Genomic DNA, 26922 nt, shown 5'->3' on the forward strand with positions numbered 1-26922 from the left:
GACCTGTAGAATAAAGTCAACATGTTATATTTTTTGCAAGGTGTATACCGTAAAAACGAAAAAAACAATGGCGGAATTGCTGTTTTTTCCCCATTCCACTCCCCAAATAATTTTTTTTCCCGTTTCCTAGTACAATAAATGGTGCCGTGAAAATGTACAACTCGTCATGCATAAATCAAGCCCAAAAAAAACGTACGGCTTTTGGAAGTTGGGAGAGAAAAAACGAAAATGAAAATCTGAAAAATGGCTGCAGTGTGAATGGGTAATATTTTTAATTAGTTAACAAAAAATAGGGTTATACATTCCCTTAAGGTACTGCACTCCTACAACCCTCGTATACTACACCACCCCCCAAAAAACCAAAAACATAATCAGAGCTTCAAGAAAAGAACATCTCATGCCTACAAATAGTAACAGGGTTTATTCTTGAATGATAGAGAAATCAGCAATCTGTGTTTCCGCCTCCGTGTCACAATTTTTAGGGTAGCGTGAGGAGAGAACTGACGATTCCACTACAATGTAAAAACAATGTAAACATGAAAAACTCTGTTCAATGCCATCATTTTCCTTCATGCGGATCACCTCCAGTCAAAATAAAATGATCTTGTTCGGATGACGGGCAGTTCAAGAAAGAAAATAGGGGCGGGGCTGTGACAACCTCTAGCTTTTGAGTTTTTGACTTGGAAAAACTCAAAAGCTTTTTGAGCAAAAACTAAAAGGTAAATCAAAAAAATTACAAATAGCACAATCTTAAAGAGGCAGACCTTGTGGCTGCTGTGGAACCCCTGAAAAGAGAGGGCCTAGACTGGGTTGGCTGCATTATTATTTTAATGGGAGGTGGGGACAAGGACGTGGAAATATACCTATTCCAGGTGGTTAGGGTGGGGTAGAGTTAACACCAGAAAGGGGCCTTATTTTTGCTATGAAACCCTCGCAGGTCTCCTCATGCCCCTGTGTATGGGTTTATGCATGATTTATAGATAGTTTGGGTATATATTGTTTCCTTTTTTACTCTTTCGTTGTACGAAATCCTTTAATTTCTTATTCTAATTCGTTCAGACAAAGATAAAAGAAGAACCATCGCAATCTAATGTTCTCATTTAGTCTCAAAAAGGAGGAACCCGCAGAAGGTGCAGTAACGTTGATGATCCCCATGGAGGGCGCCGGTTCCCATTCGAAGCCACACTTCATCTTCCTTTGACAGTTTTAACACCGCGTTGTTGCCTGATGTGTCTTGTTTCCCCTTGGACTCATAACTGGAATAAAAACATGTTCATTAATACCACACATATCTGTGAAAAAAATCTGAACATAATTATCTCATAACTTGGGAGCTTATTGTATAGGGATTTATCTAGCTCCTATTGAGCTCAATAAAAAAACTATATTCAGTGAGCTCCCTCTGGTGGCAGTCAAAAGAACTCTGGATTGTGCCATTCCTCTGTTATCTCTCCTGGCAATGTATAAATAAATTTAGCGTAAATAAATTGGGCGTTACAATTCCCAATGGGGGATGTCCCTACACAGTCTGATACTGTCCAATCTGCACTAACAGTATCAGAATCTGGGGGGCGTGGCCAACTGCCGACAGGACCGGCCGCATGATTTAGGAGCTCCGCTTTCGGCCCCGATTTCCCTACATTTATCCTGCTGACATACCGCTACAATTCCTCACAGAGCCAGAAGACGACCTCGCCGACATAGAGAGGGTAACATGAACCGTACACGGCATTCCATGGCTGCAGAGAAGTTGAAGGAGTTTGCCCGCGCTGCTCCTCAAGATGGCGCCGACGCCTCTTCCTCCTTGCCGCCTCCCCCACCAGAGAGCGCACAACCAGAGGCTCAGCCTGTCCCTGAGCCTGAACTAACGCTGGCACAGGTATCAACCAGGCTCCTGGACGTTATACAGCTCTCCACCTCTTCCCTGACAGGAAAGATCGCTGAAGTAAAGTCGGATGTGGGTCTCCTCAGACAGGACCTGCAGAACTTAAGGGACCGGGTGAGGGAGACGGAGGACCGCATTTCTGGGCTAGAAGATAAAGTGGCGCCACAGACAGGAAAGCTGGCACAGCTAGACAGAGTGGCTACTCAATGGCTACAGCGAGCAGACGACCTGGAAAATCGCCTGAGACGCAATAATATACGGATCCTTGGGCTCCCAGAGCGCTGTGAAGGCAGAGACCCCAGTTCCTTTATTGAAACCTGGTTTAAAGAAATTCTACCGAATGCTGTATTATCGCCGTCTTATACCATTGAAAGGGCGCACCGTGTACCTGGCAGACTACCGCCGCCTGGCGCCCCACCGAGACCCCTGCTAGCACGCTTTCTCAGCAGTCGGGACCGGGACGCAATCCTGCAAGCTGCCCGTACGCATGGAGAAATCCGATTCCAGAATACCACTATCCTGCTCTTTCCGGATTTTTCTGCGGCATTACAGAAAACGAGGGCTTCATTTATACAAGTCAAGAAACGGTTGCGAGATCATCAAATTCTTTATTCAATGGCGTTTCCAGCGCGATTGCGAGTTATACACCAAGACAAGACGGTTTTCTTCAACACACCGTTGGAAGCGGATGAATGGCTGTCTTCCCTGGGACGCTCTCCTCAAAGATAGAACTGGAGACTGCAACAACATATGGAACTGTTCACCGTGAACACTCTGTTACACCGGTCTTCCTGCACGGGATCTCGTTTTGGATATCCAGATGAGTATTAGTCTATCTTATCCTGAAATGGTGTTCTCATGCAAGTTCTGCCTTATAACATTCTTGTAATTTCTTATATGCAAAGTTCTGAGAGAAGAATTGCGGAACATGTAGTAATACCGTTGTTTATTATTATATTGATGTAATGGGCGCCGTAAAGCAGATGACTATAAAGGGTATTATTCTCTGTATACATGACCTCTCAAGTTAAGTGGATAATTTGCATAATGGGCGGGTGGAAGCTGGCTTATCTTCTCTAGAAAAACAGTATGCAATGTTTGTAGTTAGCGGACAATTACCCGCGAAATTGGGAATCACAACGCCGGTTCCTTTTACCTCAATTGTGCTTCCTTCTTTTTCCTTTGTTCTTGCTCACCTGTATTAGTCATCTGATATATAGGTGATCCCCCGTTTTTGCCTTAATTATCACTTTTGTGATAATAAAAAAGCGTAACAATCAGTGCGTAGCATTGGTTGTTCTATATTTGTTATTGTTGATAACCTGACTGTTTTACTGCATATCTCAACTGAAAGCATTTATCATTGTTCTCTTACTGGTATATTCTTAGCAATTGAAGTATTATGACATTATCTATTCTTTCTGTGAATGTGAGGGGTCTGGGAGACTCCCATAAGAGGAACCTGACTTTTTCATTTATCCGGCAGCAAGGTCCGCAGATAATATGCCTTCAAGAAACACATCTTATACAATCTACCGCCAGCTGCTTAAATAGAACATGGATTCAGTGGTCGGCCCATTCTACGCACAGTACATATTCTAGAGGGGTTTCCATTTTGATACATAGATCGCTCAGATGGGAACCGGGTGTGGTGCAGACGGACAAGGAGGGCAGGTCAATTTTCGTGCATGCATGGATTGAAGGTCAGCAGTTCGTACTGATTGGGCTTTATCTTCCTCCTCCGGCCTCCATGAATGTGTTATATGAGGCGGCTAAATTTGCATCCCAGTTTCCGGCAGCTGGGGTGATATGTATGGGAGACTTCAACCTTCTTCTAGATCCTTCCACAGACAAGTTTTATCCTGGACCGGTCCCTGGGCATCTACCCGGGTCTACTCCGCTGGCTGGATTCTTGGGGGAGATGGGTTGGATAGATATGTGGAGACAGCGCCATCCCAATGACCGCGAATACACATGCTTCACACCTGGGAGAAAATCGCTATCCAGGATTGATTATGTGTGCAGTAACGCCAAAACTTACGGCATGCTAGAACTTATCTCTCATTTACCCAGAGCAATGTCAGATCACTCGCCTATAATAGTAAAGCTCAATCTACGACCCCATCACCTATATAGAGGGCCTAGGAAGGTTCATCCATTCTGGCTTAAAGTATTTGGGGATCAGGACCGCATCCCGGATCAACTGACAGTGTTCTTTGCAGAAAATCTTCCCTTTGACAACCACTCAGCCTTATGGGACGCACTGAAAGCATACCTGCTTGGGTGTTTGCAGTCCTCGATCTCCTACCACAAAAGGCAGGCCTCTGGGGTGGAACAGCGACTGGCAGCTGAAATGTACAACTTTGGAAGCCGCATTCATAGAGGACCCCACTCCGTTAAACCAACAGACGTGGCTACAGAGAGGCAGGGAATATGTTCATCTCCTTCAGGAAAAAACGAAGCGTCGCATATTCTTCTCCAACCAGAAATACTTTGAACTGGGTAATCAATCCAGCAGTCTGCTGGCACACATGATTCATAGTAATTCGACCTCGCCAACAATATTGCGTATTCACTCCGCGACAGGGGAAGTGGTACACGACAATGAGCGGATTATGTCTCGTTTCGCTGAATTCTACAAAGAACTCTACGAATCTAAAATACAGGTGTCTCCACAGAACATCAGGGATTACCTGTTGGACATGGATATTCCACAACTAACGGAGTCACAGAGGGAGTATATGGAAGCCCCTATTACGCTACCTGAACTATCGGAAGCTTTGACCACCATGGCAAAGAGCAAGGCCTCGGGCCCTGATGGACTTCCCCTGGAGGTATACACCAAATATCAGGAGCAACTCCTACCACAATTACTAGAAATACTGAATGCCTCCTTTGGAAAAGGGACTCTGCCAGCCTCAATGTATGATGCGACTATAATTGTACTTCTGAAGCCGGATAAAACACCAATGGATTGCGGATCTTACAGGCCCATCTCTCTGCTCAACACAGATTACAAACTGCTGACTAAAGTACTGGCACTTAGACTAAACTCCGTCATCTCTGATATTATTCACCCGGATCAATCTGGGTTCATTCCTGGGAGGAGTATGTCTGATAACCTGAGGAGAGTCCAGACGGTGGCGCAGATAGGCGAACGTAACAAAAATGACTGGGCCCTGGCCTCCTTGGATGCGGCTAAGGCTTTCGACTCTGTGGAATGGACCTACTTAGCCAGTGTTCTGTCTAGTTTTGGATTTGGCCCTGCATTTGTGTCATGGATACAGATAATTTACAAGCATCCCAGGGCTAATATAGCGTTGAATGGCCTCACATCTACCTCCTTTGACCTAGGTAGGGGAACTAGGCAGGGCTGCCCCCTGTCACCCCTGCTCTTTGCACTGGCAATGGAACCATTGGCAATACTCATCAGATCAGACCCGGAAGTAAAAGGGGTCCCAAACAAGACGGGTGAGGACCGTATTGCACTGTACGCAGATGATATTATGTTATTTGTTTCACAGATACAGTCTTCCCTCCCGAGAATGATGCATCTTATCAACACCTTTGGAGATTACTCTGGACTTCGCATTAACTGGTCCAAATCGACCATCTTGTTTTTACAGCCAGGGGAAACACAGTCGGCGGGCTCCACGAGAGAAGGACTTGCTGTAGTTGACCAATTTAAATACCTGGGTATACTTATTACCAGAAAGGCGGCACTCTCCCTACAACTCAATGTGTATCCTCTATTATCCATTGCCAGAGAAAAGTTTAAGATATGGGCGGCCCTCCCATTGTCGGTCATGGGACGAATTAATCTGATTAAAATGGTGATACTTCCTAAGAGTCTTTATATTCTACAACATATATTCACTCCTATACCAAAGTCCTTCTTTCGGCAACTGGAGTCCCTCATCATTTCCTTTATTTGGGGAAGGTCTAGGTCAAAACTGGCCTTACAGAAGCTACAAAGACCGAAGGAGATGGCTGGTATTGCTCTCCCAGAAATTTATCTATACTATCTGGCCGGCCAACTCAAATACCTAGGCACCTGGACGCAAGCCAAACGCCCCCCGGGCCTTGAGGGTATGTTACTGGACTATTCTGCACATAAGTCATTGTGGCCGGTGTTGTTTCATCAGGACGTGCCAAGATCCTCTTTACTGCCCGTCTGTCGAGTGGCAAGGGAAGTCTGGAAAGTGGCTATGACTATCTCGAGTTCTTCAGACATCCCCGCGGAAACTCCTCTGTGGAATAACACGGTGTTGGAATCCTTGGTAAAGTTCCCAGATGCCGCATACTGGATTGATGCAGGTGTCACAGTGCTCGGAGACGTGTATGAAAATAATATCCTTCTGTCTTTCGAACAAATGCAAGAAAAATTTCGGGTTCCTCGACAACATTTCTTCAAATATCTGCAGATGCGTCACCTCCTTGCTGAGCAGTTCCCGAGACAGCGTCAACCCATCTCCTCCTACCCACTCATCGGGGTGGTCCGGTCACAGGGCCCCAGAGGTCTGATCTCTACTATTTACGCTCACTTAATTGAACAGAAGGCTAATGCGACTCCACTGCCGATTATTTCCAGGTGGTCTCAACTAATCCCTTCTTTGACGGAGGACTCCATTGAAGACCTACTACAATCACACTTACATGTGTCACCTGCTGCTAATAATAAGCTCATCCAGCTGTACTATATCCATCAGGCGTATCTGACGCCTCAGCGCCTATTTCAAATGAAATACATACCAGAACCGGCTTGCCCGAAATGTTCACATGCCCCAGCTGACTTCTGGCATATGGTATGGATGTGCCCACACCTCCGCTCTTACTGGTCAGAGATTATTGGTTTCCTCAACTTAATGCTACCTTTTCCTGTTGAAGGGACTCCAGAATTGTGTCTATTTGGAATACTGGAGGAAGACATATGGTCCCGTCATACCAAAATATTTCTGCAGGAGACCCTTTTCTTGGCCCGCAAAGGCATCTCTATGAGATGGATGGATCGCCGACCTCCTAAGGTTGCAGCATGGAAGCAGATGGTTAATTCCACTATAGCATATGAACGTATCATTTTTAAACATAGAGATCGGCCGGACAACTTCCATAAAATATGGGACATATGGTGCAACAGCACTGAGACAACGTACACCCCGAGGGAACTAGAGATGGCAGTGGATGCGAGGAGGGGAGGGAGGAGACGATAGACAGGTAGGGATGAGACGGATAAAGTAGTGGATCTCCCGGACCTCTCACATATAAACATATTGTACGAACATTATACAGTTGTGAAAATGTAAGTGAATGGATGTAATATCTGTGAATTTTTATTATGCCTCTTTTTGGGTAGTGAAGTAAACAGGATGCCAATATTGTTGAGATTTGTACAGCACCTGCGAGTGCTTAGATGTATTGATTGGGACGCTGTTGTCCTATACATTTTTTTTTTTTTTTGTATACATAATGTGATAAAACAAACTCACTTTTCAAAAAAAACAAGTTTAAAAAAAAAAACAGTATCAGAATCTGTTGAGACACACCCCTTTGACAAGGAAAATGGTAACACCCAGATGTCAATTTATTCATACATTTCCAGGAGGAATAATAGAGCAATGGCACAATCCAGGACCCTAGGAAAAGATGCTCCAGAAATGTTATTTCATTGGGATTTGAAGTATTTACTAAAACATTTTCATGTTAGGAGAATTGATTGATTCTCTTTAACTATTTGGCTTGTACTGAATGGCTGACGGGGGGAGGGGGTTCCTAGAAACTGGCAACCCCCTAAGTATCCCCCAGGATCTTCATGAACCCGTGGTTTTCAGGCTGTATTGAGAGTACTTTTAGGGTCCAACGGGTTAATCTAGCAAATGCCCCTGTTTCAAATGTGTCTCTCATGACAGGTGCACATTACAGGGAATCTATGTGCATATTAATTGAATTTCAGTCTCTTTTACCATAGTGCCATTTAAAAAAAAAAAACGCTCTAACATATCAAATATCAGAAATATGCATATCAAGTGTAAAGCTGCATTTTTAAAAGGTCAGATGTGTAATGCATGTATTAAATTGTTGTTTTTTTTTATATGCAATCGATCCTTATGTATATGTGAATTCAGAGGTATGAATTATATTGTATATTGTCTCTACAGATTTAAAGAGGCTCTGTCACCACATTATAAGTGCCCTGTCTCCTACATAAGGAGATGGGCGCTGTAATGTAGGTGACAGTAATGCTTTTTATTTAAAAAAAACGATCTATTTTCACAACGTTAGGAGCGATTTTGGTTTATGCTAATGAGCTTTCTTAATGCCCAAGTGGGCGTACTTTTACTTTCGACCAAGTGGGCGTTGTACAGAGGAGTGCATGACGCTGACCAATCGGCATCATGCACTCCTCTCCATTCATTTACACTGCACTAGCGATATAGATATATCGCTATGTGCAGCTACATACACAAACCCTAACATTACTACAGTGTCCTGATAATGAATACACATGAAATCCAGCCTGGACGTCATGTGTACTCAGAATCCTGACACTTCTGAATCTTTTTTGTGAGATTCCGGCAAGTGAAACGAAATCTCGTTTAGCTCCGTAATCTTGCGAGATTTCGTTTCACTTTCCGGAATCTCACAAAAAAGATTCAGAAGTGTCAGGATTCTGTGTGTAGCCCAGGGGGGCACAAAAATGGTGGTACTATTATTGTGTGGGGGCACCAAGGATGGCATTATTACCATCTGGCGCACTATGAATAGAGAGGTTATGAAGATTTGGTAATAGCAAGGAGTCAAAGATGTCTGTATGTTAAATTCTGCAAAGACTAATCATGACCAGGAGAAGACATCATGGCGGTCTAGGCCGGATAAAGAAGAAAAGGTAAAGTGAATGACTCCAATCAAAGACATCACCTGTGAGTCGCTGGATATAACTGTACTCTATTCACTTACATGGTCTGCAGAGTATCTACCTCTATTTAGTCACTGTATGGTGGTAATATTGGTCTTTGTATAATGTGTTTAATTCAGTAACTGTATGGTGGTATTATTCAGTCACTATATGGTGGTAATATAAGGTCATGATGTAAAGGTATTATTCAGTAATAGTATGGTGGTATTATTCAGTAACTATGTGGTTAATACGTGGTCATGCTGTGGAGGTATTATTTAGTAACAGTATGGGGGTATTCAGTAACTATGTGGTTAATATGTGGTCATGGTGTGGAGGTATTATTTAGTAACAGTATGGGGGTATTATTCAGTAACAGTATGGGGGTATTATTCAGTCACTCTGTGGTTATGGTGTGGAGGTATTATTCAATAACAGTATGGGGGTATTATTCAGTAACTATGTAGTTAATATGTGGTCATGGTGTGGAGGTATTATTCAGTAACAGTCTGGTGGTATTATTCAGTCACTATGTGGTTATGGTGTGGAGGTATTGTTCAGTAACAGTATGGGGTATTATTCAGTCACTATGTGGTTATGGTGTGGCGGTATTATTCAGTAACAGCATGGGGGAATTATTCAGTCACTATGTATTCATGGTGTGGTGGTATTATTCAATAACAGTATGGTGATATTATTCAGTAACTTTGTGGTGGTAATATGTGGTTGTAGTGTGGTAGTATTATTCAGTATCAATAGGTTTGGTATTAATCAGTCAAAAAGTGGTGAGAATATGTGGTTATGGTGTGGTGATATTATTCAGTAAATGTATGGTGGCATTATGCAGTCATTATGCAGTGGTACTATGTGGTCATGGTGTGGCCATATTATTTAGTATGAGTGTGGTGGCATTAGTCAGTCACTATGTGGTTATGGTGTGGCAGTATTATTCAGTAACAGAATGGGTGAATTATTCAGTCACTATGTGGTCATGGTGTGGTGGTATTATTCAATAACAGTATGGTGATATTACTCAGTAACTTTGTGGTGGTAATATGTGGTTGTAGTGTGGTAGTATTATTCAGTATCAATAGGTTTGGTATTAATGAGTCAAAAAGTGGTGGAAATATGTGGTTATGGTGTGGTGATATTATTCAGTAAAAGTATGGTGGCATTATGCAGTCATTATGCAGTGGTACTATGTGGTCATGGTGTGGCCATATTATTTAGTATGAGTATGGTGGCATTATTCAGTCACTATGTGGTTATGGTGTGGCAGTATTATTCAGTAACAGAATGGGTGAATTATTCAGTCACTATGTGGTCATGGTGTGGTGGTATTATTCAATAACAGTATGGTGATATTACTCAGTAACTTTGTGGTGGTAATATGTGGTTGTAGTGCGGTAGTATTATTCAGTATCAATAGGTTTGGTATTAATCAGTCAAAAAGTGGTGGGAATATGTGGTTATGGTGTGGTGATATTATTCAGTAAATGTATGGTGGGATTATGCAGTCATTATGCAGTGGTACTATGTGGTCATGGTGTGGCCATATTATTTAGTATGAGTATGGTGGCATTATTCAGTCACTATGTGGTTATGGTGTGGCAATATTATTCAGTAACAGTATGGGTGAATTATTCAGTCACTATGTGGTCATTATGTGGAGGTATAATTCAGTAATAATATGGTGGTATTATTCAGTCATTTTGCAGTGGTAATATGTGGTCATGGTGTGGCAGTATTAGTCAGTAGCAGTATGGTGGTATTATTCAGTCACTATGTAGTGGTAATATGTGGTTATAGTGTGGCAGTATTATTCAGTAAAAGTATGGGGCTAATATTCAGTCACTATGGGGTTATGGTGTGGCGGTATTATTTAGTAACTGTGTAGTGTCCATGGCCGCGGGCCATCGGGTTTACTCACCTCCCGACGCCCGCAGTCATGGATCTGTGAGCGCTGGTCCCCGTCTCCTTCCTAGGAGATGCCAGTGCTCACTTCCACACTGGTCCGCTGTGTCCCGTAGGGTGAGCATGCATGCACGTGCCCGCTCTTAAAGGGCCAGCGCACACATGTAAGTAATCATCATAATCAACTCACATGATTTCCTGGACTATAAGAAGGCCCCAGGCCTTCTGATCTTTGCCTGAGCGTTGTTAGTATATCCCAAGTCTGTCTTGCAAATGGTCCCTTAGTGTTTCCTGTTCCAGTGTTTCCTGTTCCTGTATCCCGTGCTGTGTTCTTGTTCCTGTGCCTACTAGTGTTGGAGTCGTGTCCTACTGCACCTGCTATTGTTTGCCACGTCCAGTGTCTTCTGCCACATCTTGTACTGTCCGCCACGTCTGGCACAATCTGCTGCACCGACCTCCATCCGTGCTGTCTGGACTAGTTCAGGTACCCGAGTGTTACGAACTGATATAGACTTTTGTATAGACTGAGACCTGGTCTGCTGCCTCCGCTACGGCGGAGCGGCCTAGTGGGTCCACAAACCCTGTGACCGTGACAGTACGCTCAGGCCATGGAACCCGCTGGCCAGCCCAAGACCGCAGTCCAGAAGATACAGACGGAGATGCATGACCTACGCACACGTCAGGATCAACTCCTTGAGGCTGTAAATTCTATCATGGTCCGTCTGGATCAACTCACTCCGGTTCTTCCTCCATAGGTTGTTGATGTACCACTGCCCGTTGCTCCGCCTGTTTGTTCTGGATCCACAGTTCCTCTGCTGTTTCCTCCTCACTATGACGGTGATCCCAGAGCATGTAGAGGATTTATTAACCAATGCACGGTTCATTTTAGGCTACGGACTCATCTCTTCCCCTCCGAGGAGGCCAAAGTTGCATTTATCATCTCCCTTCTTGCTGGCAAGGCCCTCGCATGCGCAAACCCAATCTTGGAGCAACAAGGACCTGTATCCTCGGACCTAGCCTTGTTCCTGCAGTCCTTTCGTGCCGTGTTCGAGGAGCCGCGTCGAACATCCTCTGCCGCAGCCACTCTGTTGACCCTCAAGCAAGAGGGTTCCACAGTAGGGGAGTATGCTATCTCCTTCCATACCCTGGCAGCAGAGCTGGCAAGGAACAATGAGGCACTGGTGGCGACCTTCTGGCAGGGACTGTCCTCTCACATGAAGGACGAACTCGCGGCCCGCGACCTTCTTTCTACCTTGGATGCCCTCATCCTGTTAGCCACTCGGGTTGACATGAGAATCCGGGAGCACACTCAAGAGGTTCAACACAAGAGCCGGGGCCACAGACCAGCACCCTCAGTCCAGGGACCACTATTGCCTTCCCCTAGTGCGCTACCTGAAGAACGCATGCAGGTAGACCGAGTCCGGGTGTCTGAACAAGAGAAGTAGCGCAGACGCTAGAGTGGACTATGTATGTATTGTGGCCTTTAGGGTCATTTTGTGCGCCAATGCCCACAGAAACCGGGAAACTCCAGTACCTAGCGTTGGTTGGAGAGGCAACTCTAGGTGGGACATCTCCAAACTTTAAAACCTCTTCCAAATATCGATTCCTGTGGCCATCATCTCCGGAGAGACGTCACATCCCTCCTCTGCCTATCTTGACTCCGCAGCAGCTGCTAATTTCATCCAGAAGGATCTTGTGGATCGTTTACATCTACCCACAATTCTTCTGGAGAGACCCCTGGCTATTGCCTCTGTGAATGGTCTACCATTGCCCAATCCGATTGTGTTCATCACGGAGCCGTTGACACTACGGGTCGGACCTCTTCACACGGAGCAGATCGGCTTCCTTGTACTACCTAAGGCTATCAATCCTATCCTGCTGGGTCTGATGGCTTCGACTACACGCCCAGTTCTTGACTGGCGTTTTAGAGAGATTCTTCAATGGGGTTCCAGATGCCATAGCCATTGCCTGTCACAAGTTCATCCTGTTATGCTCCCTCTGCCTCAGTCACTCTCCGATCTACCATCTCAGTATGCCAGTTTTGCGGATGTCTTCTGCAAGCGAGAGGCTGAGACGTTGCCTCCACATCGGAATTATGACTGTCCCATTGAACTGGTTCCAAATGCTTCTCTTCCCCGTGGACGGGTATATCCTTTCTCCTTGCCAGAGACTTTATCCATGTCAGCCTATATCAAGCAGAATTTGGAGAGGGGTTTTATACGAAAATCTTCCTCCCCGGCTGGGGCCGGCTTCTTCTTCGTTAGGAAGAGAGACAAATCTCTTCAACACTGCATTGACTACTGTGGTCTCAACCAGATCACGGTCAAGAACAAATACCCGTTGCCACTTATATCCGAGCTGTTTGATCGCATACGAGGAGCCAAAACATTTTCTAAGCTAGACCTGCGGGGTGCTTATAACCTAATCTGGATTCGCCGGGGTGATGAATATAAGATGGCATTTAACACCCGTGACGGGCACTCTGAATACCTAGTGATGCCCTTCCGACTGTGTAACACTCCCGCAGTCTTTCAGGAATTTGTCAATCATATCTTATGAGATCTCCTCTATATGTGTATTGTCGTTTATCTCGATGATATTTTGATTTTCTCCCCAGATCTGATGACCCATCGGAGGCATGTCCGTCAGGTTCTTCTGCGACTAAGGGAGAATCGCTTATATGCTTTGCCCTTTCTGGGCTACATCATCTCGGATCAAGGTCTTAAGATGGATCCTTAGAAACTAAAGTCTGTCCTGGAATGGCCACGTCCTCAAGGCCTGAGGGCCATACAGCGGTTCCTGGGATTCGCCAATTTCTATCGGCAGTTTATTCCAAACTTCTCATCTCTGACGGCTCCCATCTCTACCCTTACCAAGAAGGGTGTGAACACTAAGGTGTGGACTCCAGAGGCAGAGTCCGCATTTATTAGCCTCAAGAAAGCCTTCACTTCAGCGTCGATCCTCCATCATCCTGACGTATTTCGGCAGTTCTCATTGGAGGTGGACGCTTCCTCTGTTGGTGCAGGTGCACTTCTGTTCCAGAGGAAAGGCAGTAGTATGTGGCTATTACGCGAGACTTTTTTCTTCTGCAGAGCGCAATTACTCTAATGGGGATCGAGAGCTACTGGCCATCAAATTGGCTCTGGAGGAGTGGAGACATCTTCTAGAGGGCACGCTCACCCCATCTTGGTCTACACCGACCACAAGAGCCTTACCTATCTTCAGTTCGCTCAACGACTAAATCCCTGTCAAGCCAGCTGGTCGCAGATCTTCACCCGTTTCCAATTTGAGCTCCACTACCGTCCCGCTGACAAGAATGTGAGGGCCGATGCCCTGTCCAGGTCATTTGAGATGGATGACACGGTGGAGTCCCTCCAAACTATCATAGACCCGTCCTGCATTGTCACTGCTAATCCTTTGCAGGTTAGAGACATCCCTCCGGGGAGGACTTTTGTTTGGTTGGCAGACAGGAGAAGAATTCTCCACTGGGGACACAGTTCTAAACTAGCTGGGCACGCTGGTGTTCGTAAAACCTGAGACCTGATTGCTCGTCACTTCTGGTGGCCCACGCTACCTAAAGATGTTCTGGACTTTGTCTCTTCCTGCACGGTGTGTGCTTCTAACAAAGTTACTCACTCCAAGCCTGCTGGCCTGCTTCAACCTCTGCCTGTACCCAATGCCCCCTGGCAGCACATTGCGATGAACTTTGTCACTGACCTTCCTCCCTCAGCAGGATGCAGAACTGTCTGTGTGGGGGCGGACCGGTTCTCGAAGATGGCACATTTTATCCCGCTGACCGGCCTACCTTCTGCTCCCCGACTGGCGACTCTCTTCATTCGGCACATTTTTGAGGGGGTTCGATTTACCTCAAAGTTCTGGAGAGCGCTCTGTAAACTCCTGGATGTGAGATTGGACTTTTCCTCAGCTTATCACCCCCAGCCCAATGGGCAAGTCGAGAGGATTAACCAGATCATGGAGAATTATCTCCGCCTCTTCATCTCTTTACAGCACGATAACTGGGTACAGCTTCTTCCATGGGCCGAGTTCTCATACAACAACCACACAAGTGAGTCCACCACTTCCACTCCGTTTTACATTGTGTACAGTCAACATCCTAGGGTCCCCTTCCTGTGTCAACTACATCTCAGGTACACGCTGCTGACTCTGCATTTGGGGACTTTCTGCAAATATGGCAACAGATCCGGTCCTCTATTTTGCTGGCAGTCAATTGCATGAAGCGAAAAGCGGATACAAAAAGAAGGGAGCTGCCTCAGGATCTTCCGGGTACCAAAGTCTGGCTGTCCTCACGGAACATTTGTTTGAAGGTGCCTTCATACAAGTTTTCTCCCAGGTTCCTTGGTCTTTTGAGAACCTGCAACAGATAAACCCTGTCTCCTATAAGCTGCGGCTGCCTCCTACTCCCCAACTCCTTTCACGTGTCCCTCCTGAAACCAGTGGTCCTGAACCACTACAGCAAGACTTCTATTTTTGATCTGTTCGAGGTGAGGGAGATCCTGGACTTCAAAAGGGTAAGGGGAAGGACTTTCTATTTGGTGGACTAGAGAGAGTTTTCTCCTGAGGAGAGATCCTGGGAGCCGGAAGAGAACCACAGTGCTCCTGCTCTCATTAAGAAATTCCTCTCTTGTTCTGGGACCAAGAAGAGGGGGCGTAAGAGGGGAGATATTGTAGCGTCCATGGCCGCGGGCCGTCAGGTTTACTCACCTCCCGACGCCCGCAGCCATGGATCTGTGAGTGCCGGTCCCAGTCTCCTTCCTAGGAGACACCAGTGCTCACTTCCGCTCCGGTCCACTGTGTCCCGTAGGGTGCGCGCGCATGCTCGTGCGTGCTCTTAATGGGCCAGCGTGCGCACATGTAAACAATCATCATCATGAACTCGCATGATTTCCTGGACTATAAGAAGGCCCCAGCCCTTCTGATCCTTGCCTGAGCATTGTTAGTATATCACAAGTCTGTCTTGCAAATGGTCCCTTAGTGTTTCCCGTTCCAGTTGTTACCCGTGCCGTTACCTGTTCCTGTATCCCGTGATGTGTTCTTGTTCCTGTGCCTACTAGTGTTGGAGTCGTGTCCTACTGCATCTGCTGTTGTTTGCCATGTCCAGTGTCTTCGGCCACGTTCAGTGTCTTCTGCCACGTCCAGTGTCTTCTGCCACGTCCAGTGTCTTCTGCCACGTCCAGTGTCTTCTGCCACATCTTGTACTGTCTGCCACGTCTGGTGCAACCTGCTGCACCGACCTCCATCCGTGCTGAAGCCACAGACACTGTCTGGACTAGTTCAGGTACCCGAGTGTTATGAACTGCTATAGACTTTTGTATAGACTGAGACCTGGTCAGCTGCCTCTCCGCTACGGCAGAGCGGCCTAGTGAGTACACATACCCTGTAACCGTGACAAAAAATATGGTGGTATTATTCAGTCACTATGAGGTCATTATGTGGAGGTATAATTCAGTAACAATATGGTGGTGTTATTCAGTCATTCTGCCATGGTAATATGTGCTCATGGTGTGGTGGTATTATTCAGTAACAGTATGGGGGTATTGTTCAGTCACTGTGAAGTGCTAATATGCGGTCATAATGTGGAGGTATAATTCAGTAACAATATGGTGGTATTAGTCAGTCACTATGCAGTGGTAATATGTGGTCATGGTATGGCGGTATTATTTGGCCCTTATACAGTGGTATTGTTCATAATGTTGGTCTTGGTATACTGGGTTTTGTTTAGTAACAGTATGATGTAATATGATAATATTTGCTCCTTATATAGTTCGTAGCATGCCACATGATGTACCTTGACATGTAGATGAGACTCATGTGTGGGGTAGGACCCCATAGCCTGGGTATAGCCCAGAGCCCAAGATTATATTAATCGACCACTGATCATTTAAATTAATTCAAGTGTACCTGCCATTACCTGAAAAGGGTATACAGCTCCCAATGAAATTATTAATTAATTTGTCTTCAGTAAGTGCTCCCTTCATTGTTAACCCAGACACAGCGCTATAAATTTAGTTATGTCCGTGCCTGGTACTGCAGCCCAAGCAGGTCAATCCCATTCAATTGAGTGGAATTGTGCTGCAGTACCAGGTATAGCCACAGGCAAATATACGACGCTCTTTCTAAATAAACAGTGAAGGAAAGAGGGTGGTGCTTCCTGGAGTTCTGCAAACCGTCCATGTAGCTGATCGGCGGGTATGTTGGGAGTTGGACCCCTGCTAATCAGATATTTATAGCCTAGGCATAAGTTATCAATATTAAAGTCCTGGAAAACCTCTTTATCTTGGTTTATTACCAAGTGAGTAAACAGCCATTGACCTATTATACATCCACCATACATAATTCTGGTGGAGAACATGGGGATGTGGGGCTTTGAACTGACAAATATTTATCTCCAAATGATATAATCTTTATGGTCTCTAGTATTTAATTTACTGCTACTGTCTAAACCTTCAGGAAGCCCACGGGAAATCGATTTGTATTGCAGGCGGCTGGCGGTGTGTGGGATTAGACAGTTACTGGGCTTCTTGAGATAAATTGATTGGCGACTGTGAGTGTCTGTAATTGACATCTGTCTATAACTATATTTGTAGCATTAAGATAAGAGGCCGCGCACTTCTCTGTGCACTGCTGATAAGATTCTATAGAGATGTTTCATACTATCCGTCAGGACAGTGACAATGATGAGACAAACACTCACTATGGAAACACAAGGATGGGGGTCATTCCACTAACTCCCCCTCCTCCACTTTAATCTATTTTGATTAGGGAAGATCAGGACCAGGAAGGTTTATCCTTCTGGCAGTCTCCAAAAATAAGAGACAACCACTGGGACTGCCACTAATTGCAAGAACGGGGTCCCCCATCCCTCTCCAACAGTATGCCTTGTCACCTCTCCTGACATGTCTGTTTTAGTATATAATTGCATTCCTCATTAAATAACAATTGTAGAGCATCTTGTCTTAGAAGTCTATGTTGTGCCGTTCCTCTGTTATTACTCCTAGAAATGTATGAAACAATTTATGAATAAATAAACCCTCAGTTGTGGGAAGGGTGTCCTTACAAAGACTGACACTGTTTAATGTTTAGCTATGGAAATTACATGGCTGTGTGCTTGATTTTATGCACCTGTTTACAATGGCTGAAACACCTGAACTCAATAATTAGGAGGGGTGTCCACATACTTTTGACCAAATATTATACATTGTGTTTCAATGATAACAGAGTTGGACCCATCCATCAATATCAGGGCCACTTACCTGTACATGCTGACTATGGTATTGCCATTATGCATGAGGTACACGTATACATCTTCCACTTCTTCATGCTTCAGCATACTAAAAGTAAAAAAGTATACACCTGAAAAAAAGGATCGGGATTGGGATTATTATTATAAGAATAACAGAGTAAATCGCTTCACAGGATCTTTAGGCATATTTTAGGCTAGACTGCAACACAAAATTTCCTGTGTGTCAAGTTCACAATCATGTCTATGTACTAGTATATGGCCAAAATACATTTTAGGTGGAAATCCTTCATAGTATATGGAATTGTAGAACATGCAATATAATTCATCACCGTTTTTATTTTCAGAAGGAGCATGGAAAATGACAATCCTGAGACTCTAATGGCCAACTTTTAATTTTACCACAGGTTTCTGTAGAGGCATGGGTCGGCGTTTCTACAGTATCTCTGGGGCAAACAACACTCACAGTGACTTCACCTCTCATGACTGATATTGTGCATTAGTCTGTTAAAAACAATGACTGACTAAGGCCCCATGCACACGACTGTAGAATTTATCCATAATTACGGACCGCAATTACGGACCCATTTCTATTGCCCACGGACACCTTGCTGTATATTTACAGGAAGGAGTCCGTGCCGTAGAAAGGCTCCGCAAAAGATAATACATGTCCTATTTTTTTATTTTTACGGGCCTTTTTCCCATACTTTATATAGGAGCACGGTCCGCAAATGCGGGTGCCTGTCAGAGGCCAGCTGTGCATGTAATCACGGACCCTGATTATGGGCACGGTCATGTGTCGGGGGCCTTACAGCTCCTCCAAGACTGTCTGTCTTCCAGCTCTGCTGACTTGTGCCCCCAACCCCACTTCACCCAGCACTGATGGTACTGCCACCCACCATTCATGCTACTAGCAGCAATGATAAGTGAATGTTTTGGATTATTATTGTTACTTAGGCCCTGGTAACTTTTTATTCAGGACAGTTGCCCGCCACTTATACTAAAACAGGTGGTGCAACAATAAAATAAACATTTATCCTACCCAACTTGTAAAAAAAAAACCACTATGCTTGTCTGGACCTATCCCTTTTTTATTATTTATTGGCATAACTAGGGCCGTTTGATTTTCCCCTTTAGACTCTCAGCTATCTCGTTCTCCTTAATTATTTTCACCCTTTCAGGGGCATATGGATTGTTAAGCGCTTTAGGCACCAGCCAAGCCATAGCTAGAATAACAGGTCGTTCCCAATAGCCCCACCTCACCAAAAACGATAAGTCTGGTTGTTATAGAGGCAACTATCCTCCCATTCGTCTTCCTTCAGCCAAGCAAAGGCAACAGATTGTACTTTAACTTCTTTCATGGCTCCAGGTAACGACTAAAATTGCCGTAAAGGGAGCTTAGAAACTTACTGCAAACTGTGTTATTATTGACTTTAATGTTAGAGATGAGCGAATCGATTCTACACTAATCGAATTTGATTCAAATTTTCCCCAAAATTTGGATTTGGGGAAAATTGACGGCCACCGTTTTGAAGATTGTAAAAAGGATCACATGACCTTTGCCATGCCCCATAATGCCTTGTAGGCAGCCTTCCCAAGAAGCACTATGGTTATACCTTCCTCTAGCACAGCCAATAATGAGGTGTATATGTGGATAACATTAATAATGCGGCTTGGCATTAAAGAGATTAAAAGGGGTTGGATAGAGTCCTAAGAGACCTCAGAGAGCCAGGCTCGAGTTTTCAGGGTAATCTAAACTCTTTTGATTCGCTGCGAATTTGTTTGGACCGAATCAAATCAGATGGCTGATTCAACCGAAATCGCTGCCACCAGTCAGTCCACAGTCTAGTGTAAATGCTGCCGCAAGTTAATCCACAATCTAGTGCAAACTCCGCCACCAGTAAGTCCAAAGTTGAGTGTAAATGCTGTTGCCGGTCAGTCCACACTCCAGTGTAATCGCTGCCACCAGTCAGTCCACAGTCTAGCGTAAATGCTGCTGCCGGTTAATCCACAATCTAGTATAAACTCTGCCATCAGTAAGTCCAAAGTCGAGTGTAAATGCTGTTGCCGGTCAGTCCACACTCCAGTGTAATCGCTGCCACCGGTCAGTCCACAGTCTAGTGTAAATGCTGCTGCCGGTTAATCCACAATCTAGTATAAACTCCTCCATCAGTAAGTCCAAAGTCGAGTGTAAATGCCGTTGCCGGTCAGTCCGCACTCTAGTGTAAACACTGCCGCCAGTCAGTCCACAGTCTAGTGTAAATGCTGCTGCTGGTTAATCCACAATCTAGTATAAACTCCGCCATCAGTAAGTCCAAAGTCGAGTGTAAATGCCGTTGCCGGTCAGTCCGCACTCTAGTGTAAATGCTGCCGCCGGTCATTCCACAGTCTAGTGTAAATGCTGCCACCAGTCAGTCCAAAGTCGAGTGTAAATGCTGTTGCCGGTCAGTCCGCACTCTAGTGTAAACGCTGCCGCCGGTCAGTCCACAGTCTAGTGTAAATGCTGCCACTGGTCAGTGCACAGTCTATTGTAAATACTGCTGTAGGTCAGTCCACAATCTAGTGTAAACTCCACCACCAGTCAGTCCACAGTCGAGTATAAATGCTGTCACCGGTCAATTCACACTCTAGTGTAAACGCTGCCATCAGTCAGTTCATAGTCTCGTGTAAATGCTAATGTTAGTCAGTCTACAGTCTAGTGTAAACGCTGCCGAACACAGTCTAGTGTAAATGCTGCCGCAGGTCAGTCTACAGTCTAGAGTAAACTCGGCCGCAGATCATTCCACAGTCCAGTGTAAACGCTGCCGCCGTTTAGTCCACAGTCTATTGTTAACGCCTGAATTGGTCAGTCCACAGTCCAGTGTAAACGCTGTCTCCGGTCAGTCCATAGTCCTGTGTAAATGCTTGAATCGGTCAGTCCATAGTCTAGTGTAAATGCTTGAATCGGTCAGTCCATAGTCTAGTGTAAATGATTGAATCGGTCAGTCCACAGTATAGTGCAAACACTTTGATTTTTTTACATGTAATAATGTTGATTTTTAATTTAGCGACCCCAAAAAAATTATTTGGCTCCTAAAGAATCTGCTCTGGTTGGAAGGACACGAACATCCATATTTGCCAAACGTAATAACCAGAACATAAAGCTGAGACTCCGTTAGCAGTTGTCAGACACCTCTGATACCTCATCACGACAAACAGCAGGATTGAACAGGTTGATATGAAAACTATTGAATCCATGTGACCCAAGAGGAATTATTGGGGGAGTAAAGTCAATCCTTTTAAACATGTTGGCGTATTTAAACAAGAACCACTGAGAAACATCTAGCATCTATATCGTTATTTAACATTTACAGTATAAAGCTTAAAGGGGTTTCCACTTTTTTACAAACCTGTTTTGTTAGAAAGATCTCCTAAAAATAAGCTGATCTCCACTTGTCCCACTGCTGTGACCCCCAGTAATCAGTAATAATCTGCAGGGAAATCCTGCAGCAAGTGTCCAATTCCCCCGCAGCGCCACCACAGGGAAAATGAAGTATTACATGTTGGCTATTAATATCAATTGTCTGTCTTTGTGGAGAATGGACATACTTGGTCCTCTAGGAGAGAGACTATTTGTAGCCCTTTCTGCTCTAGTTAATTGATAGTGGTACTGAATATTTACCCCCTCATTATCTCCAAATTATTCACTAATAGGGCATTTCAAGATGCGTTGAAAACCAAACAAACCCCCTCAATTCTTTGAGCACCTCAAAATTCTACATTTTTATATTTGCAGCGTTACTACATGATACATACAGTATATGTAGATGCATATTTTTACACTCAGACAAAAACAGTTTGAAAACCATTTAACAAAATTATAATGCACGACGAAGGTTGTAACGGCCGCCGACGCTCTCGCTGCTCACCGCGGCCGTATACTTACCTCTTTACGGCAAACTCTGGCCTTTATTCCACACTGCGTATGTGCCCTTTCTCTGCTGTTCACGACAACCTTTCGCCGCTACTGTCTTGTTTCTAGTGCACGTCCTAGTTCACATGTGCGCACTCCCCTGGTCTTAACGGGCCACAGCAATCCTACTACCCAGCTTTCCTGGGCTGTAAAAGGAACCTTCCCCTGTCCACTATTGCGTGAGCAATTAGGTTCATCCAAAAGGCTGAGAACAATGAAAGTCAAGAGGGAGACCCTGTGATTGATGACTTTTCAATTGACAGGTAGCAGAGTTACATGATGGGGATTTTTTTTTCCAGTTGTGTAACTCTGCTACCGGTCATGGGAAAAATCATCCGCCAGAGTGAAAAATGTTACCCTATGGCGGAGAACCACAGAGAAACACCTGGGAATCAGACATGAGGGGGAAACATTTTTCCCTGTGGTGGATGACTTTTCAGCTGACAGGTAGCAGAGTTACATGAAGGCGAATAATTTTTCGACACAAGTCGCTGGAGATGAGGAGAAGTTTTTTTATTCTTCACTTTACTAACTTTATTTTTTTGTTGTTTTGCAAGTTCCGCTGGATTGTTATAGACTCCGTGGGTTCTTATTTTTGGTGTTATACGTTGTAGATTCATTGGACTACTGCCATGATCTATGGTTTTTATTTAAATAAAATGGTTAGCGAGGATTGTGTGGGGGAGTTTTTATTTCAATAAAAAATATTTTCTTATGTCTGTGTTTTTTTTAATACTTTATTAGCGCCTTGGTAATGGCATTTGTCTGATTGACAGCGTCCATTACTAAGGTGGAGCTTAGTGTGAGCCGGTAAAAAGGCTGCAACTAACCCCCCATTGTTACCCATGTACCCAGCGCCACAAGGGGTGCTGGGAAGAACTGGGTACGATCCAGTTCTCGACCATCTGTAGTGATGGACAGTCACTGGGGCGGCTGCAGGCTGGTATTATTAGGCTGGGAAAGTCCAAAAATAGTGGCCCTTCCTACCCTGGTAATGCTAGGCTGCTGCTGTGTTGTATCTAGCTGGTTATGAAAATGAGGGGACGCAATGTAATTTTCTTCATTTAAAAACAAAAAAACAACGTGAGGTCGCCCCCATTTTTCATAACCAGCCCGATGCAACATAGCAGCAGCCTAGCTATACCAGGGTGGTAGGGGCCACGGTTTTTAGCCCTTTCCAGCCTCATAATACAAGCTGCCGCTCCAGTGCCCACCCATCACTGCAGATGGTCAGGTACTGGATCAAACCTGGCTCTTCCCAGCACCCCTGGTGGCGGTGGGTACCGGGGTAATAATGGGGGTTAGTTGCAGCCTTTTTACTGGCTAACACCAAGCCCGGCCTTAGTAATGGACGCTGTCAATCAGACAAATGCCATTATCCAGGCTCTAATAAAGTATTAAAAAAACACAGACACATAAGAAAATATTTTTTCATTGAAATAAGAACTCCCCCACACTATCCTCGCTAACCATTTTTTTTTTTTTTTTTAAAACGTAGATCATCGAAGTAGTCCAACGAACCTACGACATAGTCCAAACAATCCAGCGGAACCTGCAAAACAAAAAAATGAAGTTAGTAATATTTACAAGGGGGGGGCTGTGTGTAGATAGAGCCAGACACAGCCCCCCTGTAGATCGCTCCACACACAGCCCCCCTGTAGATAGCTCCACACACAGCCCCCCTTGTAGATCGCGCCACACAGAGCCCCCCCTGTAGATAGCGCCAGACACAGCCCCCTGTAGATTGCTCCACACACAGCCCCCCTTGTAAATAGCGCCACACACAGCCCCCCTGTAGATAGCTCCACACACAGCCCCACTTGTAAATAGCGCCACACAACCCCCTATGTAAATAACACCACACACAGCCTCCTTGTAAATAGCGCCACACAGCACCTCTTGTAAATAGCACCACACAGCCCCCCTTGTAAATAGCAACACACAGGCCCCCTTGTAAATGACGACACACAGCCCCCCTTGTAAATAGCGCCACACAGCCCCACTTGTAAATAGCACCACACAGCCCCACTTGTAAATAGCGCCACACACAGCCCCCTTGTAAATAGGGCCACACACCACCTGTAGATAGCGTCACACACAGCCCCCCTTGTAAATGGTGCCACACAACCCACTCACCACCTTGTACATAGTGCCACACAACACCTCTCCCCCTTGTACATAGTGCCACACAATCCCCCTCCCCCTTGTACATAGTGTAATACAACCCCCCTCCCCCTTGTACATAGTGCCACATAACCCCCCTTCCCCCTTGTACATAGTGCCCCATAACCCCCCTCCCCCTTGTACATAGTGCCACACAACCCCCCTGAGGCCTCCCCCTTGTACTTTGTGCCAATCTGCTGCCAGAGCAGGGAGCGCACTGGCGTAGCTATAGGGGTCGCAGCGGTCGCAATTGTGACCGGGCCCCGAAGCCAGGGGGGACCCACAGCCCCCAGCACCACATCAATAAAAAGTTACTATAGTAACTCGGGCCGCAGGCCCCTGTTACTATAGTAACAGACTGTATACAATCAATGGGAAGAAGGAAAGAGGCTGGCACTACCAAAACCGCACAGGGCCTTGAGAAAGCGTGTACCAGCACGTGAAATGGCCGTAGGCATTTCCACATCCTGACCTAGATCCTCTTTTGTAATAAAGAACGAATTTTTTGCCAGCTTCGGTGAGTGCCTCGATCATTCTTCTACATATATAGTAACAGACTGTGCTTACCTTCCTGGTTCCGGATCGCAGCGGAGGTCCTGATGTCAAGCGCTGTGCGCAGCGCATGACGTCTCAGCGCTATGCGCCGCGCACAACATCGAGAGGACAGAACTTCCGCCACGGCTGAAGAGGAAGGTAAGATTTGTAGCCCTGACTGGCGGAGTCCGACTCCCGGGACCCGCCAATCAGCTGTTTTGAAGGGGCCGCAGCACTCATACGAGAGCTGCTTCCCCTTCATTCCGGTCACACTGTGAATCGGTGTCGGCGATTCACAGTGTGAGCGAGTAGTGAAATGAAGGGGAAGCAGCTCTCGTACGAGTGCTGCTGCGGCCCCTTCAAAACAGCTGATTGGCGGGTCCCGGGAGACGGACCCCGACACATCAGCTATTGATGGCCTAAGGATAGGCCATCAATGTTTAGGGACTAGACAACCCCTTCAAGCCTACGATGTAGCAGGCTTAGAGGGCCCATTAGACAGGATCACAGATTGTGTGATCCTATCTGTTGGGCCCTGTATCTAAGCCAATCACATGGTAGGATTAGATACATGGCCCATGTGTGATCCTGTCTGATGGGCCCTGTATATAAGCCTACCACACTGTAGGTTTAGATACAGGGCCCCAGCACACAGTAATATTATACTGTATAAGATTACTGTCTGCTGGACCCTGTATCTAAGCCTACCTTGTGGTAGGCTTAGATACAGGGTCCCACAGACAGTATTACACATGGGCCCTGTATCTAAGCCTAACACGTGTTACTAATCGTTTTTTTTTGTGTGTTTTTTTACAGGTTCGGTCATTGGACTACGTCGGATTCCAGGACTACTTCGATGACGGCTTTTTTTTTTTAGCAATAAAATGGTTAATGAGGGTTGTGTGTTTTTTTTTTATTTCAATAAAATATTTTTTCTATGTCTTTGTTGTTTTTTTTTAACTATATTACTACTGCCTTAGTAATGGTCGCCGGCTGATTGACAGCATCCATTGCTAAGGCGGGGCTTAGTGTTAGCCGGTGCAGAGGCTAACACTAACCCCCTTTATTACCCCGGTACCCACCGCCACCAGGGGTGCTGGGAAGAGCCGGGTACCATCCAGTACTTGACCATCTGTAGTGATAGTCGGCCACTAGGGTGGCCGCAGGCTGGTATTACCAGGAGGGGAAAGGCCAAAAACAGTGGCCCTTCCCACCCTAGTAATGCTAGGCTGCTGCTGCTTTATTGTATCTGGCTGGTTATGAAAAATGGGGGGACCCCACGTCGTTTTAAAAAAATTAAATAAAAAATAATTGGAAAGAACGATGTCGGGTCCCCCCCCCAATTTTCATAACCAGCCAGATACAACACAGCAGCAGCATGCAGCATTACCAGGGTGGTAGGTGCCACTGTTTTTGGCCTTCCCCAGCCTAGTACTACCAGCCTGCGGCCGCCCCGATGCCTGCCCGTCACTACAGATGGTCGGGTACTGGTTCGTACCCGGCTCTTCCCAGTACCCCTGGTGGTGGTGGGTACCGGGGTAATAAAGGGGGTTAGTGTTAGCCTCTGCATCGGCTAACATTAAGCCCCGCCTTAGTAATGGAGGTTGTCAATCAGCCAGCGGCCATTACTAAGACGGTGATAATAAAGTTTAAAAAGATACAAGCACATAGAAAAAATATTTTATTGAAATAAAAAAACACAACCCTCATTAACCATTTTATTGAGAATAAAAAAACGCCTTCATTGAAGTCGTCCTCGAATCCGAAGTCCAACAACCGAACCTGTAAAATAACACAAACACACAAAAATAATCAGTAACACATAAAGAAGCAAAATTATTATTCTTACCTTTCCTGGGTCCAGCGCTGGAGCCGCAATGTCAGCGAGCTGAGTCCTGTATCTAATCCGATCATGTGTGATACTGTCTGCTGAGCCACTGTATCTAATCCTATCATGTGTGATACTGCCTTCTGAGCCACTGTATCTAATCCTATCATGTGTGATACTGTCTGCTGAGCAACTGTATCTAATCCTATCATGTGTGATACTGTCTGCTGAGCCACTGTATCTAATCCTATCATGTGTGATACTGTCTGCTGAGCCACTGTATCTAATCCTATCATGTGTGATACTGTCTGCTCAGCCACTGTATCTAATCCTATGATGTGCGATACTGTCTGCTCAGCCACTGTATCTAATCCTATCATGTGTGATACTGTCTGCTGAGCCAATGTATCTTAGGGTATGTTCACACGTAGTCAACAAAAACGTCTGAAAATCCAGAGCTGTTTTCAAGGGAAAACAGACACTGCTTTTCAGACGT

The 26922-nt window shown here is 45.4% G+C and overlaps 1 protein-coding gene across 1 annotated transcript in view; it reads right to left on the bottom strand.

Annotated features, from left to right (window-relative positions):
- Positions 1 to 334: 334 nt before the first annotated feature.
- C1QTNF3 (C1q and TNF related 3) overlaps positions 335 to 26922 on the bottom strand; it is a 66518-nt gene continuing 39930 nt past the window's right edge. The window contains exons 5-6 of the mRNA XM_075854994.1: positions 17963 to 18062; positions 335 to 1256 (exon numbers count right to left, since the gene is read on the bottom strand). Of these exons, the coding sequence (XP_075711109.1) occupies positions 1097 to 1256; positions 17963 to 18062 (260 nt within the window). The 3' untranslated portion in view covers positions 335 to 1096. The remainder of the gene's footprint in view (positions 1257 to 17962; positions 18063 to 26922) is intronic.

Source organism: Rhinoderma darwinii, chromosome 1, assembly GCF_050947455.1.
Source record: "Rhinoderma darwinii isolate aRhiDar2 chromosome 1, aRhiDar2.hap1, whole genome shotgun sequence".
NCBI classification, from domain to species: domain Eukaryota; kingdom Metazoa; phylum Chordata; class Amphibia; order Anura; family Rhinodermatidae; genus Rhinoderma; species Rhinoderma darwinii.